Source organism: Taurulus bubalis, assembly GCF_910589615.1.
Source record: "Taurulus bubalis genome assembly, chromosome: 17".
In the NCBI taxonomy this organism is placed as follows: Eukaryota; Metazoa; Chordata; class Actinopteri; order Perciformes; family Cottidae; genus Taurulus; species Taurulus bubalis.
The window spans coordinates 8,823,264-8,843,377 of NC_136605.1; the positions used below are offsets into that span (position 1 = coordinate 8,823,264).

General features: G+C 44.9%; 1 protein-coding gene across 1 annotated transcript in view; it reads left to right on the forward strand.

The window, feature by feature from the left end:
• Positions 1-5,718: 5,718 nt before the first annotated feature.
• The window catches only part of LOC306749249 (inactive phospholipase C-like protein 2), a gene marked incomplete at its 5' end in the record, with an annotated part of 60,684 nt that continues 46,288 nt past the window's right edge, over positions 5,719-20,114 (forward strand). Inside the window, one exon of the mRNA XM_079232514.1 lies at positions 5,719-6,018. Within this exon, the coding sequence (XP_079088640.1) occupies positions 5,719-6,018 (300 nt within the window). The remainder of the gene's footprint in view (positions 6,019-20,114) is intronic.

Sequence of the window (20,114 nt, forward strand, 5' to 3'; positions counted from 1 at the left end):
TATATCAATATGGCATTACTTAAGTGTTAAAAAAGTACAGGGATGCCAGAGGAGAGTGTACAGGCAGGTTTAACAATGTAAGTAAAATCATTTAGAGTTAAGAGGAACGACAAATGGTTTGCACTTAAATATATACAAATACAATAATGAATGACAAACATATATTAATAATCTATAAGGATGTATATGTAAGGGAAAGATATTTCAACAATTATATATCATTTTAATTGGTAAAGCCATTAAAGAAAAGAGTGTTTGTGTTGTTCCTTTAGGTACACTTTCAGAATGAATATCACTTCTATTTATACATATGTCTACATGTTCCCATTCAAAGAAAACCATAACTCATTGGTCTCTGTGGAAACCTCGTGCCTGTGTTGAATGCTGATGCGTGTCGGTTGAGTGCGAAGTGCCACAGTTCATCCACCAGATGGAGACATGCATCACGTCACGTGAAGGCTGAGGAAAGGCCGATCGATGCCAGAGGCAGAGAGCAATAACATCTCCATGCCATGCAAATGATTACACATGATGGATGTAAAAAGAGAAGTAATGATGTTGCTCAGCTGCGCATGAAGCGAAACAGTTTGGCTTCTGAGTATAAATTAAGATCAAATCAATGTAAGTTCATTGATGAAAAAAAAATTTAAAAAGATACTTCGCATCCAAAAAGTGGAAAAAGACTCTTTGGGCCTAATGGTGTCACGTGATGGACCCATACATTCTAAATCCATGGTGATAACAATAATGATAGTGACTATGTCACTACTGATACTGGTTTCATACAAGTGTCTGTACATAATATTTTATGGTCAAATGGAACCTTTTACAATCTTCCACCAACCCGTAGAATAACTCTAGCAGACAAATTGACGTGGTCCACCGAGCATGACAAACCTGTCAAGTTAATATGCTGAAAACATGATCTCTCCACCTGAGCATTTAGTTCTTTATTCTTGCTCGTCTAAAGCTTGCCACCACCAGGTGTCAGTAATGGATCAGACAGAGACACGTACTGACCGGGCAGACGTGGATGTCCTTTGGTTTAGATCATGTGTTCAGATAGCATTTAAAGACGAGCTATAAATGTAGAATTAAATTGCAAAAAAACGCCATGAGAAGCCGCTGTGAGAAATAATTCATGCAAAGTTCTCGTTGCACTGATGATCGCATGGGCAGGCACAGGAAGTGTGGTGGCCGAGCTCAAGAAAACACACCCTCGGCTCCCCGGCTGTGAGCAGCACGACCTTCCTCTATAGACATCATCATTCATTCAAATGTACACGGCACACACTACATGTATCTGTGAGAAGTAGATCCGTGTTTGTGTGGTTTGTTATTATCCCAGTGCCCGAGCAAACATCCCCGTGTGGGCCCACTGTGTGTAGGTGTGGATTTACTGTGGGCAGCGAGGGCCGGGGCGAACCCACACTAATTCCATCTGGGCGCCCTGTGGATTGACCCATGTGGGAGCACCAGGACCATGAAATCTCTGACTGATTTGTGTTTCCCCTCTCAAGTGTTGGAGCTGAGGGATTGTGGGTCAGGCCTGGTCCCTCAGAGCTTTCTGCAGGCTGCTTTGGGGCTGGAGCGTCAGAGCTAGTGGCAAATATGTGAGGGTGAGGGAGCCTGGGGTCTCGCCCGGGGAGCATACTGAAGGCTCCCAAGGCTGTCCTGGGGCTGTAGAGTTATAGGGCGAGGGGTTAAGGGTCAGAGCTGGGCCTCCACGGATCAACAAGTGTCAGCACAAAGCACCAGGACCAAGAAGTGAGCGACTGGAGAGAGTAGAGAAGGTGTTGAAGCGCAACCTTTTCTAATGTCTTCCAAATTCAGTCTGATACAAAAACTATTCATCAGCCATTTCTGCTCTTTCTCTTTTTTCATTGTGTATGGTGTGAAGAGACCACACAATCTTTGGCTGATTAGCGGCTTTTAAAATTGATAGTGTTTGCAACAGTGTTTCTACTGGTAACCATTTATTTACCTCTGCCACAGAAGGTATCTCCCTTTTAAGATATAGGAAAAGGGAACCGTAACGGATGCTGTAGGAACTGTAAGTGTGAAATGAAGGTGTTAGGAAACAAGGTGACACATGGCTTTCTACAAAAACCGTATGTGGTAATAAATCCTGAACATTTGACCAGATGACCCTCACTTCTATTCCCCCTGTAGCCAGCTGGGATTAGGCGTCTTGATCAATAGCCAGCTGTCATCGATAAGATGACCTGGCTCCTGTTGATGGGCCCCAGAGGGAGGAGGGGGCCATTAGAGGACTGAAGGTGATAGAGATCCGTTGGTCTGAACCAACAGCTCCTGCAGCAGGAGGGAGCGGAGCCCAAACTGTACAGAGGCATGGCTGACATCCTGCCACAGGAAACTAAAGCAAACCTCAATGGAAAACAACACGGGTGTTCTTTAGACTGACATTTCTGATGCAGTCGGCTCTGTCTTTCACGTTTCTCTTTTTAGCCCGAGACAAACTAAAAACATGTTTTGCTTCATCTGCCAGTCGTGATCCGTGATGTTTTCACTACTTCACAGCGCACTGCACATACAGTATGTGTGGGTGGATCACTGGGAGGTCCCCTTTCAAAAGGTTGATTGTGGTCACATCTTGTGGACTCACGTGAACTACTATGACCCCACGCGGTTTAAATCCACGCGGAGCTGATGTTTAAGTTTGGAGACTCCATCAGACTTCTCACATTAAAGTGAGACAGCTGGGCCAGGCGGGGAGGCTTTTAAAAGCAGAACTTTTGCTAAATAATTTCTGAGAATACATAATACATGACCCTGGGAGATCACGAGGGAAAAGGGGTAGAGAGGGAGTGAGGAAAAGAAAGAGGCGAGAGATCTCTCCGGTCCCCTCTGCCTCGACATGTACTGCCTCGGTCCGTCCCTTCATCCCTTTTTCCCTCTCCCCTTCTGTCACATCATTCATTCACAGATTCCCTCACTTCTCCCTCCCACTGTCCTGTCTGTCCTTGAGAAGTAGCCAGGCTCCACCAGGACTCATATTTCCCTAAGTCGCTCTCCATCGTAGAACTGGATGTGATTAAGGAGGCCGTGTTTTGGCTGCAGATTAAGCCACTTATCGCCACCAAGGTCTGTGAGAAGATCCATGGAGCAACACCCTTGAATAAGACCCGCAACTTCCTTAGACTGTCTCGCCCTCTGACAAAACATCTGATGATTACAAGCCGTGGACAGTAATCCGCTGTGAGTCATGCGGGCGTTGCTATTGACCAGAAAGAATTCCCCTATTGTTGTTGCATTATATACAAATCTCAACAAGATCAAGTCTGTCTGTGATGCAACAACATCGCTGTGATTAGCTTTTAGTCATATTTGACAATTATGAACCGACGGCGAGCTCACGCTCTCTTGCTGCACTTCTTTGATACAAATTGGCCGTGATTTGATTCGCCTCCTCAGTGGGTTACAAATGAGGATGCATTATCCCAGCTTACTGCCCGCGTCTCGTCTGATGATGCGTGTGTTGGCCCTGATGTTGAATGTTACGCCATTGTTGTAGTTTATTTCGCCCGGGCCTCAGAGGCGTGAGCAGATGCTCAGTTGTGTGCGATGTGAAACAGGGGTGTCAAGGTCAGACTGCGTGCGATGATGTTGCACAACTGCAGTCTCTCCGAGCTACTCTGAGTTCAATCGTGAACGAGGGGTGCTAACGTGTCCTGTCTCCACTCTGTTGTTTGTCTTCAAATTGATTCCTTGGAAGAAGGGAGGCGGGGTGAAGGAAGAGCATCTCTGTATCTTTGATGAAGAGTGATACTGTGAAATTATAGAGGAGTGTCAACACAAGTGTTCCGCGTGAGCCGTTACTATTCCCCTTCGCACGTTTGCTGGGTGAAAACAGTGTTTGAGGCGTATTGTGAGCAGGGTTCACATCTTTGAAGCTGCAACAGCAGTTGAAAAAGGAAACATATAAAACATATCTGGTAAAGTCCTGCATTGTAGCACATTTCCTTGGAAACAAGGACACACTGTGTCATTGAAGTAACATACCTGAAGCCAGGCTCCTGACCAGTCAGTTGCATTTATGTAGCTCAGTATCACAAATCACAAACTGTACAGCAGAGGACACTCTGTGCTTAGACCCTCCAGTCAGAGAAAGAAGAACTCCCCCAGAAAACAAAGGAGGGATCCACATCTCTGACAATGCAATAGATGTGTCGTGTACAGAATAGACCAACGTTGCAAAGACAAAAGCAGAGACAATCTGGATGACACAATTATTAATTGATTGTTAACAAATATGAAGAATGGATCCAGGTCCATACCTGGAAAGAGGACAGAATACACAGACTCTATATAAGAGAAAGGAAACAAACACAGAGAGAGGGGGCGAGAGACAAGGACAACGTGCACACAAGGGAGAGAGAGAGGCACTCAGCGTGGACCCTTGTGTATCTGTGGGACAAGCAACAAACAGATGCAGTGGTTTTCAGAAAGTTAACAGAATTCTCTTCAGAGGGCAGTGGGCTTAATCTCCTCTATTGGCTCAGCCGGTATCATCCAGTTACAGAGCCGCCACACTGGCTCTGTAGAACCTGCAATTATGGACCTGATTGTTCTAGTCCAACCTGCTATAGCCAAGGAAAATAACAGCTGACTCTTACAACTTAATTTGTTTCATATGGCTGTTGTTCGCGGTTCAAGGGGAAAATAGAGGGGAGCAGCATATATATATATATATATCCTAACTATAAACAACACACCGTGAATTATTTCACAGTGTGTTGTTTATTGATACAACAGTCAACCTCTTCTCAAGACAATTAGCTTGTTTGAATGATGTCCTTATACGTCTTAACGTTGGGGGTCCTTGATGTTTAGAGACTGAAATGAATACTACACTAATTAACATATCTTTAAAAACTGTTTATTTATTTTTAATAAAAAAAATGATTATAATCATGTTTTAACCAATATTGTATGGCAATATAAATGTATGGTGGTTGGTTTTCTGTTTCCAAAAGGACAGAGTATCGTAAGTCTGCTCCCACTGAGATAAGTACAGCTCAGAAAGGGTTTCACTAATATACAAATAAAAATTAGATTTTCATATAAATGTATTATAGACTTTTTTTTAAATCCAGTTTTCAATCATTTTTAAATAGTGAGGCTCCCTAGCGCCCTCCTGGGTTTAATTGCACACGCGCGCGCACATGTGTGCCTGCGTTTCTTGGGTCTCATTGCGATTGTGCTCTCGCAGTCTTGAATTTGTCCCGCGGATGCGTGAGAGAGAGAGAGAGAGAGAGAGAGAGAGAGAGAGAGAGAGAGAGAGAGAGAGAGAGAGAGAGAGAGAGAGAAACGAAGCTCTGCAAAAGTGAGCAGGACTCGAGGCGACGCACCGCGCGCAGAGTCCACGCGAGCGGACATGGTGAGCGGAGCAGCTTTCAGAGGACAAGGACCCGAAAGTGTGAGCTGAAAACAGAAACGGACTGACAAAAACAACAACCTCTTAAGTTATCCCTCCCGTGTTTCTGAGGGGTACGCCGTCTCTGCTCCTGCTCCGACCGGGACGGCGGTCTTGAACCACCCGCCAACCGCGCGTGCGCCCCGATGATGGACCGCCGGTGAACCCGGAGAAAGAAAGACGAGCCCGCTCTGGACGTCCACAAGTCAACCCGCGCTTTGAGAAACATGGGCTGTGTTCGCGTCGAGGAGGGTCGGGCATTGCTGTAACGCCGGCGCATCATGGCAGGGGTCCACGCTTCAGACGTGCTGTCGGGACATTTTCTGGATCCCAGCATCGGCGTCCCCGCGCCGGCCCAGGGCGCGACCAACACAGCGGGGATCACCGGAGACGTCTCCGCGCTGACTCTCACCGGAGCCCGGGCGTACTTGGAGGTGTCGGCCGCTGCCCAGGGCTACGGAGACGAAGGAGTTTACGCCAACGGACGGCACAGGGAGCACGGCAGCCCGCGGATCGGTAGCCGCGATCCTTCCGCCGAGAGGAGTCAGGGAGCTGGAAACGCACCTTGTGGCATCATGAAGGTTGGTTGATTAAAAGCAATATTACGTTCTGCTCCTCAATGATTGTCAAGGTGACACAAGGGGGTTTGCTAAGTGGCTGTGACACATTTATAGCTTTTAGAACAACATCATAGAAGGTTGTGTACAGATGTGTGGGAAGCCTTCGGTTATCGAGGTCCAGACTCGGCCAGGGGTTCCACTGGGTACCCCAGAAACAAGGAAGTTCTGCATGAAGGGATTACCCGAGTTAGTCTGTAAACCACCACAGAGAACACAATAGACTCAATCAAGAATAACACATCTTACCCCAACACAGGGTTCTTACGGTCATGGAAAACCTGGAAAAGACCTTGAAAAAAATAAAATCCCAAAAGTTTTGGAAAAGTCATGGAAATGTGTTATATTTATATGTTCATGACGTTCATGTACGCTGAGGTTGAAATAGTTAATATGCTTTTAAAAGAAAGAAATAATATAAGCAGGCATTCATACAGGCGTCTATATAAATGTTTATTATTTTAATCAAACTATTGTCTCTCATTCATTTGTGTCATTTAAGGTATACTGTATGCTTTGTCATGCTCATTGTTAGTTTAAATACTAAATGTTCTCACTTTTTCATGTATACACCGAGATTTCACAAAATGTTTGGTCATGGAAATTTGGTTTAAAGTCATGGAAATCCATTGGTCAAAATATGTATGAACCCTGCCAACATCTCCAGTATTTGGGGTCCTGGGCTGCATGCTGTGTGTCCAACTCACAGAGGAAAGAAAAGCGTTGACATGAAGAAGCCTCAAGCCCTCACATATGTGCAGGTTGCATCTTTAATGTCAGTTCAAGCACCACCTAAAGGACCCTCATTATTCTTGAAACAGCTGTAGTTTCCTTGTTGTTGCTACAACACAGCTGCACGCACACACAGGACGGTACAGTAACACACCACCGTGTATTGGTGATGCTTTTATGTTCATATTTAGGTAACACTCCTAGTATTCTGCTGTGGTATCTGTGTTGGACTGTACAATAATAATGAAGTTTTTAGTGCAGTTGCAGTACACCCGGGGTTAATGTTTTAGCACTTGACAATGTAGAAGTAATAGCAGGTTTATGTGAAACAGATGGCGCACAGAATTTGGTGTGCTTTGGAACTTTGGTGTCATGTAAACCTGATTTGTGGGCCACTTCTCTTTATCGCTCCCTCAGTAATGGATGGTGTGATGTTAATATCTTTAATGGTAGCCCGACCCCTGTGGCTCCCATTACTGGAGGTTAATTAACCGGTCTTCCTCACACACCGACACAGACCGGTTTCCTCATGGGATTTATATAATACTACCCCATGTAGTATGTGTGTTTTTTGTGTGTGCACAAGACCGCATTGTGTTTACAGCACAGAGCCCATCATGGGGTCCTTGGTGGAGATTCGAGTATTGCGTAGGTGGGACACACTGGAGAGTTGCATTCTGTCATATCAGACCTCGTTTGCTTAGCAACTGACACAAAACACTGGCTAATTCTTCGTTGCCCCCATTACTGAATTCCCTTTTGGATGTCGGCAAACACAGTGCACCCTCTCACAGACAACATGTGAACGCAGACGCCGTCAAGGCTTGATTGTTGCCAAACACAATGAGCTTTAAACACATGTACAATTCCTCACTGTGTTCACCCTGAGCCTCGCCGCTTGTGTTTACAGTGAACACATTTGTTCTTCATAACAAAAAAAGTATCACGTGTCTCCAAAGCCTTGAACCCCGCACACACACACACACACACACACACACACACACACACCCACACAAAACAATGAGTCCACCTCGTGATCCTGCTGAGCTACGCCAGCGTAGTGTGATGAAGGACAGCAGATTCTCCTCATGTGTTGTCTCCTAAAATAACCACGGACAGCTCTTCAAATTAGCTCATCAGGGGCGTTGAACAAGAAAAAAAGACTCATTCAGTGTCGATGTGGAGTTTCCATTGCAGAACTGCAAGGAAACAATATGTGTGATATTTTTGGAATCGGCATATTGGAGGCGTTTGAGTGTCTTCAATGTTGGTGGACTCTTGTCACGAGTGTGACTCAAGATGCATTTAATGGCCGCTGTGATCCTTTGCACTCTCTCAGAGAAGTGCACTTACACTTCCAGAGCTCTTCTTCCTCTTGTGTGAAAGAATGAATTTCAGGCCGTTAAATTATGCACAGCTGCTGGAACTCTCTTCCGTTGTCTTTCAGCTGCACTTTAAACCATAAACGGTGTATAAGAAGCAGACTCATCCATTTGTTTGTGGGATGCCGTTTTGAAGCCTCGCGTTTGGCGATTTTGTAACCGCCATATTGGATTACGGCCGTCGCCATAACCAACGAACATAAATTATCATATTTGGAATGTGGAGGAGTGACGTGGAGACGTCTCTGGTAGCGGCAGCAACGTGTCAATCACAGTAAAGCATACTCCGCTTAATGGTCTATCTGACTATAAAATGGACCATAATTTACTAAATTAACATCATGTTGTATTTAAGAAGACTTTAAACTAGCGATTGAGATCATAAACTCATGTTTACAATGTTTACTGAGGTAATACATCAACAGAGAAGTAGATGTATTTTCTCATAGACTTCTATACAACCTGACTTTTTTTGCAACCACAGGAGTCGCCCCCTGATGGTCAGTAGAGAGAATGCAGGTTTTATGACACGTCCCCATCTTCAAACCGGAGGTTTGCCGCCTGGTTGAAACACTTCTTCAGATATCAAACTATTATCATTATTATTAAACTACTTCTTTTTGATATAATTTCAATGGATTTCAATGCACAGTTTTCCAAACACGTCCCCAGTCCAACGTCTTTTCGACTCGACTCAGCTGTTGTTTCAGTTACTCTTGCCATGTGTTGATCACATGACGGCCTCGTCAAACAGGTTTTGAGCATTCAACGTGCATATATCCAAGGTGAAACACTCTCCTCTCACAGAGCCTGAAATATGTCTTGAACCATTTGATTCGGTCTCATGTTCAGCAGGAGCACCTCCAGAAAGACGCACCGTCGGCACGAAACGATACGCGGTGGGAAAACTGGGTCAGCCGCGCTTCATGTATAGCTCGAGCCCAGCCGCCCGCACTTGAGCCGCACTTTTCTGCGTGTGTGTTTGAGTGGAGGTTTAAAAGGTGAAGGGGCCACGGGTCCATGGGAATAGGGACGCAAATGAGCAATTACCGCACTGCATTACCTCATTAACTTGACCCTCAGCAGGCGAATCTTAGAAGAGACGAGAGCTTGTGTGTCTGTCCCTGAAGCGGGCATGCAACTTTGTCCCCGTGCCATTTCCTCAGCGGGGTGACAGTGTCATGGTGGAGAGGCTGCAAAGTGGCTCGAGGGGGGTTTGTGATGCAGCCTTGTTATGTAACGCCGGACTGTGGACAGCTGCAAGGCCGGCTCCAGCCTGGCTGCTGGGTGGAGGCAACTGACAGCTAGCACAAGTGAGGAAGGAGCAGGATTTGATCAAGAATTTAAGAATGACGCATCTTCTTCTTATTGCATCTCTCCCAAGCGTTGCTGAATCTTTCCTTTCGTCTTTTTCCACCCTCTCCCTCATGCCTGCACTCTGTAGAGTCCTTAACCTTAGCAGCAGATTAAAGGTCAAACGTTTATTTTCAGAGCACTGCAAGAAAAAAGAAAAAAAAGAGTTTAAGGTTGGGTTAAAAGAAGGAAAGACATCAATGATGTAACACTGTTATCATGAATTCATCTCATATAATAGATATGAGCCATTATGACAGTGTGCTTAATAAGCGACAGTCCTGATTGGCTGATGAAGGGGTCAAACCTGTCGACTGAGATGAGTGCAAAAGGAAACACCCGAGAGGAGGAGGGGATAATTAATCAGTCTCAGAGATGACAGATTCAACTAAAATTGGTATCCTTAGTTTGGAGGGGAGACAGTACAAGCCGTGTTTTCGTTTCTCAAAGGACAAAACAGTTGCGTTAAAAACAGGAAACTTGAGGTGTAATTTTGTCACAGTTGCATCTCCAAACCTGCATCTGGTGAAGTGATGCACACCACGTAGAAACAGTACATGCAGGTGATATTAAATAACCGCGTGCACTTAAATGCTCCTTCCACCCTCAAAGTCACCCTCCTCCACTCATTGGCCATTTAAATCGACAGAGCGGTCCACTGCCGTGTTTGACCACCTCTGGCCTTGATTGCAGCTCCCACACGCCGTGACTCAACGGAGGTGCTGGTGTTAAAGATGACCGTGCAGACATAAGTGCCTTTCATAACTGCTCAAGGTTGATGGGAGGATGGTCCTTTTTTTATGGTGCTTTCGAGTTCATCCCACAGGGTTTCAGCGAGATTGGTACCCGGGATGGTCGCCTGGTCGTTTTATCTGAATGCTCCTAGAATCTGGAGGATTTCTTCACTGTGACAAGGTACATTATCGTATTGAAGATATGTGTCGCCTTTGGGGTTCATACTAGTGGAACCTTTGACGTGAAGCTGTACTGGGATCAAGGCATTGCTTTTGCAGGTATTAATAGAACCTGTGAAAAGAACCGGTCCCTGAACCCTGCACACATTTTTAACATTTCTGTTATTTTACACTTTTTCCACAAATTTTCAGTTAAAGCCTCTCGTCCAAATGTGTGGAAATAGATCTGTCGTAGCGCACGTATGTTCGTGACGTGTAGAGCAATGCAAATGCAAAAGGGTGGGCCCACTTCTTCTGCACAGCAGGACGTTTGCACTGGAATGCAGATTCCAACTCTCCGACGTCAGCTCCCCAATACCAGATCGCTCATTTTGTAACCAAATAAAGATGATGTATCCTCAATATACCCAAAAGTGTTTTAAACTCAGCCAAATTGTAAATTGAAAAAAACTTAGGAGCAGTGGTGTACTGAAAAGCGGCTGTGAAGCAACCCGGCGTTCAGTGTCTTGCTCAAGGACATGCGGACAGGAGGAGCTAGGAATCAAGCCGCCGACCTTTAAAGGACGACCGAGTCAATAAAGAACATATACTGTATTTGTCAATGATTGAATGCTGTATGCTCAGCAAGATCAGCTTCACAGATTGTTCAGTAGTTGCATTAAGTGACTGCCGATGTTCTGTATCTTGAAGCATCCGAAACAATTTGATTCGTATCAAAATGATTAGCAGGCAGGAATTGTCTTATAAGGACAGTAGTGCCAGCTGACCAAAACCCTGTGCACAATAGGCATTGATTTTTTTAAAATTTGTATTTGGCTACAGCATATTATATTTTCAGAGAGCCTCTCGGTGAAAGTAATTCACAGTGTCTCTCTTTGTGACATTTGAAGTGTTAACTTCCAACCTGTACGGACACGTCGCTGTAGGGGATCTGTCAGACTCCAGATGAATCCAACTGTCAGGCGGCCTCTGCTCCTGGCTGTTGTTTAGCTAATGTGAGATTTGGCTGATCCCCCGGAGGACTGAGGACACCTCAGTACGAGCCTGAACTTATCACACTGATTACATTTAGTGGGATCATCTGAGATGATGATGATGATGATCGTGATGATGATGAGAATTGGAATAGGAGCGTGTCCACGCCTCATTGCTCATTTCACAGGCTTTACGTAGAATTGTAGATTAAGAGCTCCCTTCAAAAAATTCATTCAAAGTAATGGAATATAGACAGCGATCCAGAAAGTTGGAATGAAATGCTCATCTCTTTTGAAGGTAATTTTTAAAGTGGTTCCCATGTGTCCTGCCGCAGCAACCCGAAGTGAACGCTCAGATATTTTTGGAAAACAGAGATCTGCGCCGCGTCGTAAAGGAGGAAGCAAAAGATGTGAAGTGGTGATTACAGACGTCTGGGGCTGCTGAGTCATCGCTTGCTCTCTTGGCTGCTTCTCTCAAAGCGGCAATCGGCAAAAATACAAACAGCTCAAATCGGCCTCTTTGTGTCTGAATACACAGCTTGGGATCAAGCAGGGAGCAAAACACAGTTTTATAAAGGTCACTCACCCACACAGAGATACTGAGCTCGAGAACATGCGTCGATCAAGAGTGAACTTAAACAAGGAGGAGCTGTTAATGTGGTTGTCTTTAGCTTGTTTCTTCAAGGTTATTCCACCACCTTGTAGTTTCCCTTGCCTCTCCAAAATATCACACACCATCACTTGAAGCTGATCCGATCATGACAGACAGAAGACTCTAGAAAGAGGGAAAAATCTAATCGAGACGTGATATGGAGGGTCTATATCTGAGTTTTGGAAGCTTAGTTTCAAGGCTTTTAAAGGATTTTACAACACCAATTGGTGTCAGACTTTGAAAACCCCTGGCATGGAGAAATGTGTCACCTCTTCAACTTCAATTAGGGTTGCGAAACCTTTATTTTACCGGACCCTTTATTTACCGTTGGCTACCGTTTCAAAGCACTAATGCTAATTGCACTAAAAACACTAGACCAGACTAACCGCTATAACACCCCTGATGAGGACTTGGTGAATTGAACTTCCCCTTCTTGAGAGACCACACACAACAATAGAGTTCTTTTTGTCCTGGTGGCCATCCGTCTCTTGTTTCGTGGGGGTGGGGTTATCCAAAGTTGCCTCCTAATCCTACCTCCTTCTTTAGTTCCTTAAGGGATAAGGACTTGAGCTGGAACCTTAATTACCCATGCGTCAAACAGGGCCCCAGACAAAGACCCCTCTCTCAAACAAAAACAACTGATTTGATTGGACACCGTGTTTCGGGGGGGGGGGGATGCCTTATCTTGATGATCCTTATGGGACATGTGCAACGGGGATGACGCAACATCGGGGGTTTGATATGTGTGGTCCTCGTGACAAGAGAGAGAAAGATCTCCGGGCAGGACATTGGTTTGACCAGGAGATGATGCCAGATGGGTCTCCTAGGATAGCGTTGTCAGTTCAAGCACATAAGTAAGGATGAGTCATATTCAGATTTGTCAGTCTGGATGTTCCCCTGGTTCATCTTGGTCTGATGGATGGATAGGACAGTATGTCTATGGGAGCTGCTGCACCTGGCTTTGCTCTGACACGTTTTTTACTGCCTGTAGAACATATGGCACAGCCTCTCAATCTCATTTGTTCCTCTTGTTCAAGTGCAGCAAGACGAGAAGAGAATGTAACAGTACACACAGACGAGCACTGTGTGACGGAGGCTGATGAAACAGTTTGCAACGATCAGTGCGCCAAAAATAACGGATGTTCATTTTTTAACTTTCCGTTTGAAAGCAAATTTAAATCTGTAATGACCCAAAGATCCGCTGTGGGATCGGGAAGCCATTGTTTAACATTCCAGGCTATTCGCGAGAGTCCAGTTGTATGCTTTGCTACTCTTTTTATCCTTTTCTTTTTTTTCTGTCACAACATGAAGCCCCCGCGCCTCATGTTGTGCATCTTGTTGTGTTGCAGACTTAAGTGTGAATCCCATGTTTCCCCGAGATAATCCCACTGATTAGGAAGGAAACACAGGAGATGGCTCTGTTTCTTCGAGTTTCCTTCCCCGTGCTACTTAATTAATACGAAGAGGAAACAGGTAAGACCAGCGGCGACTCCTCACCGACCTCGCTTTATTTACCCAGACAGTCAATCTGTTAGTGTCGGCCCGCCGGAGGGAGCGCACTGTCGTCACGTCTGCACCGTTTCATTCTTCTGTTCCTCCTCCGGTGCAGCTATCTCTGCGCCGGAGACGAGAACACGGAGAGAATAATTCGTAGAAGGAGCGGTGTGTGTGATGGATGAATTGGGAGGCGCGTGTGTGTAATGTGAGCCTTTCTGCACGTAGGTGGTCATTTTCACTCGCCCCGATATTGGAAGTGACAGCGGTGAATCCTAATGGTGGACGGACGTTGCAGCATTCTTGCACAGCTTCGTGTCATTGAAACGGAAGGAAATTCCCCACAGACAGTGAAGACTAAACCCTTCTGTCCTGCTTCCTGAGAGAGAAAACAATAAGATGAGGGGAAACTAATAATGTTAGATAAGACCAGAGAATTGCAGGAAAGGAGGGAAGTGATGCAACTTGACCTGATGACCTTGTGGGAGGATCTGCATTAAGGCATGCCAGAGTGGGTGAGATGAGAGGACATCACATCAGAGATTTGATTACGTGTTACCGTATACTGCAGCTATTTGACACATGAGTGTGTGTGTGTGTGTGTGTGTGTGTGTGTGTGTGTGTGTGTGTGTGTGTGTGTGTGTGTGTGTGTGTGTGTGTGTAGACACGCAGGCCATCATCAGTGTGTTCCAGGCTGGATCCCGGCCAACAAAAGTTCCCCTGCAGGAAAAATAAATCAAAATTATTGATCGCTAGCCACAGTTATCTCTCCTTTAACCGAGAGCACATACTGCTTCACTTTTTTTCGCCAGAGGTCAAATACAGCGGTTATGCAAGAGTGTAAGGTTGTGTGTGGAGGTTTGAACTTCCATAGGTTTGAGTAGAGACTTCTCTTGTTGAACGACTGAAAAAAAACAAAATACCTCTGGCTTCCTCCTGCTCTCTGGCTCCTACGTGTGCCTTCCTTTGGCAGTGTGTTGTTGCCGAGTTCTTGCGTCTGCTCCGCTTTGCTTTCATCTTTTCTTCATTGCATTCTGACCTCGCACCATGTCATGACCCAGCTAAGGACCTCAGCGTATTCATAGACTTTCATAATGATAGGCTAGATCTTCTCAAGGTGAACAACACAAAGTGCTTTCTGATCTGAGTTCCACAAAACAGCCTGCTGTGTTTTTTTTGTTTTGTGTTGTTCATAGGCATCATGGTGAGGTTATCTTGGGATCAGTTTGCAGCTTTCAGTCACGTATCTAGCAGTGGTGTCAAACCTCAATACTTATTTGGTGGTACTGACATGTGTAACGTAGGTCATCAAATACTGAAAGCAGACATTGAGTGTCTCTTTCGATTTATAGTCGAGTTTTCTTATTATTTCAAATTCAATATTTCCTTCAATAGACTTTATTCATTGTTTTGGTCTTGAATCCACAATTGTAGAGTGGGCCTTGATGCAAAGTGCACAAGGCATTATGCATCAAATAGAAAACAACTCACAGAAATCCTTCTTTAAACCTCATGTGATCAGGTTCCTTTATACAGTCGCAGTAGTGACACCGTTATGAAAATAAACTTTACCTTTAGTATTCAATAGCATCATCTGTCTTTCAGGCTTCATGGTGAGTTGTGATGCTCATGAACACCGTGTGTACGGAGACGCTTGTGGTATGGAGACGTCTTTTGATGATACCCACTGGTACACAGGCCGTGCCAGGGATTCACAGATGGTGTCATTTTTTTCTCTCTGCCCTGACACAGATGGCGTAAGACGAGGACATTTTGGGCTTCCTAGCCGCAGAAGCTGAGTGTGTGTGTGATCGGAAGGGACAACTTTAGTGTCTCGTTTGATTCGATGATTGACGCTTTTTGGAATTTTGTGTTGGTGGAAATCGACCTCAACGTGTTGGTCAGAATTCGCCTCGAAAAATAAAAGGAAACAGGATTCATTGAGGTTGAGCTCTTTGCGATTTGGTGTTTTGTTTCACCTTCTTTCTAATTTACCGGTTGTGGCGTGCCGCCCGCACAGTTAAAGAAATCTCTTGCGCCTTTTTATTGATGAGCCATCCTTAAACTGCAACACCTACACAAGCTCAAGAAGGGATGGAACCGAATCTACCTCAAATCTCTCACGTTAGACTTTCCTCTTCCACAGGAGGCATTTCTGTTTTTTTTTTGTAATTACTGTTCACCAAGTTATGCAGAGATGTTCCTGCCAGGTTTGTTTTATAGACGTAAAACTGGCTGCTTCTCGTGCTCTAGGGACACACACTGTGCCTTAGTGTCTCTCCGCAGGTTACACTGCAAGCATGGGCAAGTCGCTCACACATTCCACCGACGCAACTCGCATTTCCTTTGCGGCATCGGGTTGTTTTTCTGCGGCTTAAACAGATCATACATTATTTACAATATATTCGTCGGGGCTTCAGTCAATCACTTCTTTTCACATTCTACAAGTGTGTTTTCAGCTCAGCGAGGAGAGCTCTGTGTCTGTGTTTTCATCGGTTCTGTACACGGCATGTGCCGAGATGATTTATTTATGTTTGCCGCACTGTGTAATGGTAGTTACTGACAGAGGAGGCCTCGGCTCATCCCGGAGAATATAAGATATGCGAGCGGCGATTGGAGACCGAGGTGCATGCAGGGGTCTCATGCAATCCCTACTTCCTTTCTTCTCTGGCCCCCTGGTCCACCGGACCCCAGTGTTCTGCCTATCAGCTTGTAAATGTTTTCTCTGAGCTTTGCGGTTACTTTGGATTCGGGGATTCTATGTTTTTTTTTTTTACATTTGTCTTTAAAGAAATGTATCCAAACGTTACAGTCTGATATGATACTGCGCAGTGAGCTGGAGAGATGAGAGAGGGAGCAAAGCAAGAGGCCGCGACGGAGAGGAGGTCCGTTGATGTTGCGTGTGGAAATAAGAGGACATCTCTCTAAAAATACGGGGAAGATTTGCAGTGTGGTACATGTGTATCAAAGTAAAGCAAAAAAACAAGTGTGGGACTCAACCACAACCTGCCGCTGCAATCATAAGTGCAAGACAGTGTGACAGTCGACGCTGTCTGGATGCTAAACTGGAATGAATATTATTTCCACCACCTCCTATTTATTCCTGCTTCTCCGGCTGCTGCAGCTCCAGCTGGGCCTCTTAGCGAGGAGGAAACAGCGTTTTCCCCTCACAGCGAGAGGAAAAATGAGTCAGAGAAGGGTCGATACAAGTCACAGAGCAATGTCAAAAAATAGTGGTGAAAATGCTTTTAGAACAACAGTTGAATCCCTGTGGTTCACCCCATCCCCCTCATATTCATCATTCCACCAAAGAACACAACAACCTCTTCCATATTTGAGCCCTGACTGCACTGAACCTGGTAATAGTTGTAACATTCAATATTGTGACACCACTGATTTTGTGCATTTTTTTATGTTTTTATATTGTATTGCTTACCTGTATGTATAAATCTATCTATCTATCTATCTATCTATCTATCTATCTATCTATCTATCTATCTATCTATCTATCCATCCATCCATCCATCCACTGATCTAGATATCCATTCTGTAGTACAGCGAAGGAAAACAAACTGCTCCCATAAAGCAAATTAATCTAAACACTGAAATGCAATTTGTAGTTAATTGTCAAAAACATGCCAAATTAGCAGCACGTAACTGTAATAAGTTCCTCGTGCCAAGGCGTCCTCTTTACGAGGGCCCCGTGCACAATGTCAGATTCTAATTAGACTGAAGAGAGCGGGTCAGTCAGGGTAAGTGGGTACAAGCACTCAGCACAGGGTGACCTGTTTGTCAACAGCCTTACAACGTGTGTGAGAGGAGCACTCGTTATGGGCTTTTTTTCTTCTTATCGAAGCATGTGGTGTGTGTGTGTGTGTGTGTGTGTGTGTGTGTGTGTGTGTGTGTGTGTGTGTGTGGATGTACACACATGAGCAAAGTGGAACTTTGCATGATTGTGTGAAAAGGTCAGTCATCAGGCAACAGGGAAGTCTGTTTGCTAATCATGGAGAATTAAGGTCAATGTGTAGCTCTGATTGTCAGCGGGTTGGCGGGCAGCGAGAGGTGTGGGTGACACACAGCATGCGCCAGAAATAAACATAAGAATCTGAATCTAACTAATTAAGAGATCACCATTGATCCTGCCAACGGGAGCAGTCGTTTTTATAGCATTGCATCTGATGCATTTATAGCTGCTGTAGTCGGATAGGGTTATATAATGACAATAATCAACTTCATGCTCGTCATAGTTGGTTTCAGAGCGAGGTTCTCAATTTAGTTTTTTTAGCTATTTGAATGTAACCAAATCTTTTCAAACAAAGGTCATAGTTCTGTCTCCTGCTGCAAGATGATGCTGTTCACCACGGTTTACAGTAAACGGTTCTCAATCAAGTCTACCATTGATTATTCTGAAGGTTATTCCCTTTAGTGGACGAGAAGACTTTAAAATACCTTTCAAAGAACAAAAGTAAACAAAAGACATTAAGTATGGGGTATAGGAATAGTTCAACTTTTTGGGAAATGCCCTTCAAGAATTCCACTCAAGAATTCCAAGCTAAAAGCCTGCAGTTGGTTAGCTCAGCACAGCATACGGAGCTGGAAACACAAGGAAACCTGTTGCGGGCGCTGTGAAGGAATAACATGCAGATCAAAGGACAGACTTCTCTGTTGAATACTGCTCACCAATGGAGAGAAAGGAGGAGGAGGAGGAAGAGGAGGAGGAGGAGGAGGAGGAGGAGAAGGAGGAGAGTCTGGCAAAGACATGGAGGTAATAAAAGGCAGAAGGATGGGAGTGGAGAAAGGGCACTGCCTGTCCTCCAGCTAGAGGCCATTAGCACCTTTCGGTTGGCTGTAATCCTGAACAGCGAGGACTGCAGTCTTTTCCCGTCAGCCCAGCCACGAAGCTGGAGGCTGCGGAGGGAGACGGGGAGTGAGGCACAGATGAAGGGAGGGAGTGAAGGTGCGAAGCCATGCATTTTGGATGTGCACGCTTCAGTGAAGCCCCACGGCTCCTGTGTTCCCGTCCCCGTCTAACCTGAGTATAGTGCAGGCCTTGTCTCTCATGAGAGGTTCGGAAAGACAAAGGAGGCTTTCTCACCACTTGTTTCAAACAGAAACATGCGGTCTGTGTGTGGAGCGCTGGGCGGACCCCGTTTGCCTCCAGAGACTCTCACAAATGTGTTGGTTCTGTGAGGCGCCATTTTGAAATGAAGGGAAATAACTGGTTTGTCAGACAAAACTAAACCGTGTAAATGTGCTTCCAGCAGATTCTGATTATGTCTTATAGTTCCTCTGTTCTGAAGGACATGATCCATAGTTTGTGCATTTTGCCTTCTTTATTGAGCGATAACCGTCACTAAGTATTAGTTGCACAATGGGTTTTGTGTTGACGAAATAATCGGTGATTATTTTTCTCAATAATTTTTCCCCACCACAAGTTCCAAGATGAAGTTGCCTAATTGCTTCTTTTTTTTAGCCACTTTGAAAACAACTAAAATAGAAGAAATCTTCCCATTTAAGAAACTCAAAGTCGACAATATTTTACTTTTTTGCTTGGAAAAAACGACAGGAAACAATGATTTGATTATGATTTGATGATCAAAATAGTTGCTGATTATTTTCTTGTTATCAGTAAACCAATGAACTGTTTTTTTAAAATCAAACATATTCGACATCAAAGCTATAAAGCAATAACAGTTTTCTTTTTCTTCTTAGTATTTTGTAGTTTCATATCTGAAGGACTGATGAAGGGCCCGGGCGGCGGTTAACTGGCTGCTTATGCTTTTAGAAACCTTGTTTCTCTGCCAAATTTCACTTCCCTTTTTTCTCTAATTACATTTTCACAGTTTTATTCAAGTCACACGCTTTACGCTAATTGTTTACCCAACATGCAGAGTGAATATTCTCCACAACCAATTAGGATCCACATCAGCAGGAAACCCTTTATCTCAGCGGACACAGAGTAGAGCTACACCTCCGTTTATCGTCTCTCTCAATGCAAGGCAATCAAAGTGCACGGCAAATTAAGGAGTTCATTTTGTAGTTTCTCTACATGAAAATAAAGCTTTTACTCGTGGCCAGACAGGCAAGGAAGGCAAGGCAAACTCATCGAGTTAGGAATCAAGGAAAGGAGCAAAAAGCACGCAGGTATCCGGCTGGGCACATAAGAGGCTCTGGCTGAGAATGGATGGGAATGAGCCGGCGCGTACATACCGCTGCAAGGCTAATGGAGAAAAGAGAACGGGTGTGCTGGTGGGCGAGGGAGGGTCAGGTGACAGGGGGTTAGCTGCAGGTCAGGAGGGAGGGGCACATAGGAAACGTAGCGACTGGATCTAGTGAACGAGAAAACCCATGCAGACATGTAATTCATGTCAGTCATCTCTCTCACCTCAGTTAATTAGCATTCACACTGTATTCACAGACGCCTCATGCTGCGACTGATACATCTCCCTCAGGTCTCCCATATGTGTGTGTGTGTTTAAGTGTGGGGAACAGGTGTGCGTTTCCTCATTTGTTTACATCGCTTGTGGCAGTAAGGAGGATGCAGTGTGTGTGTGTGTGT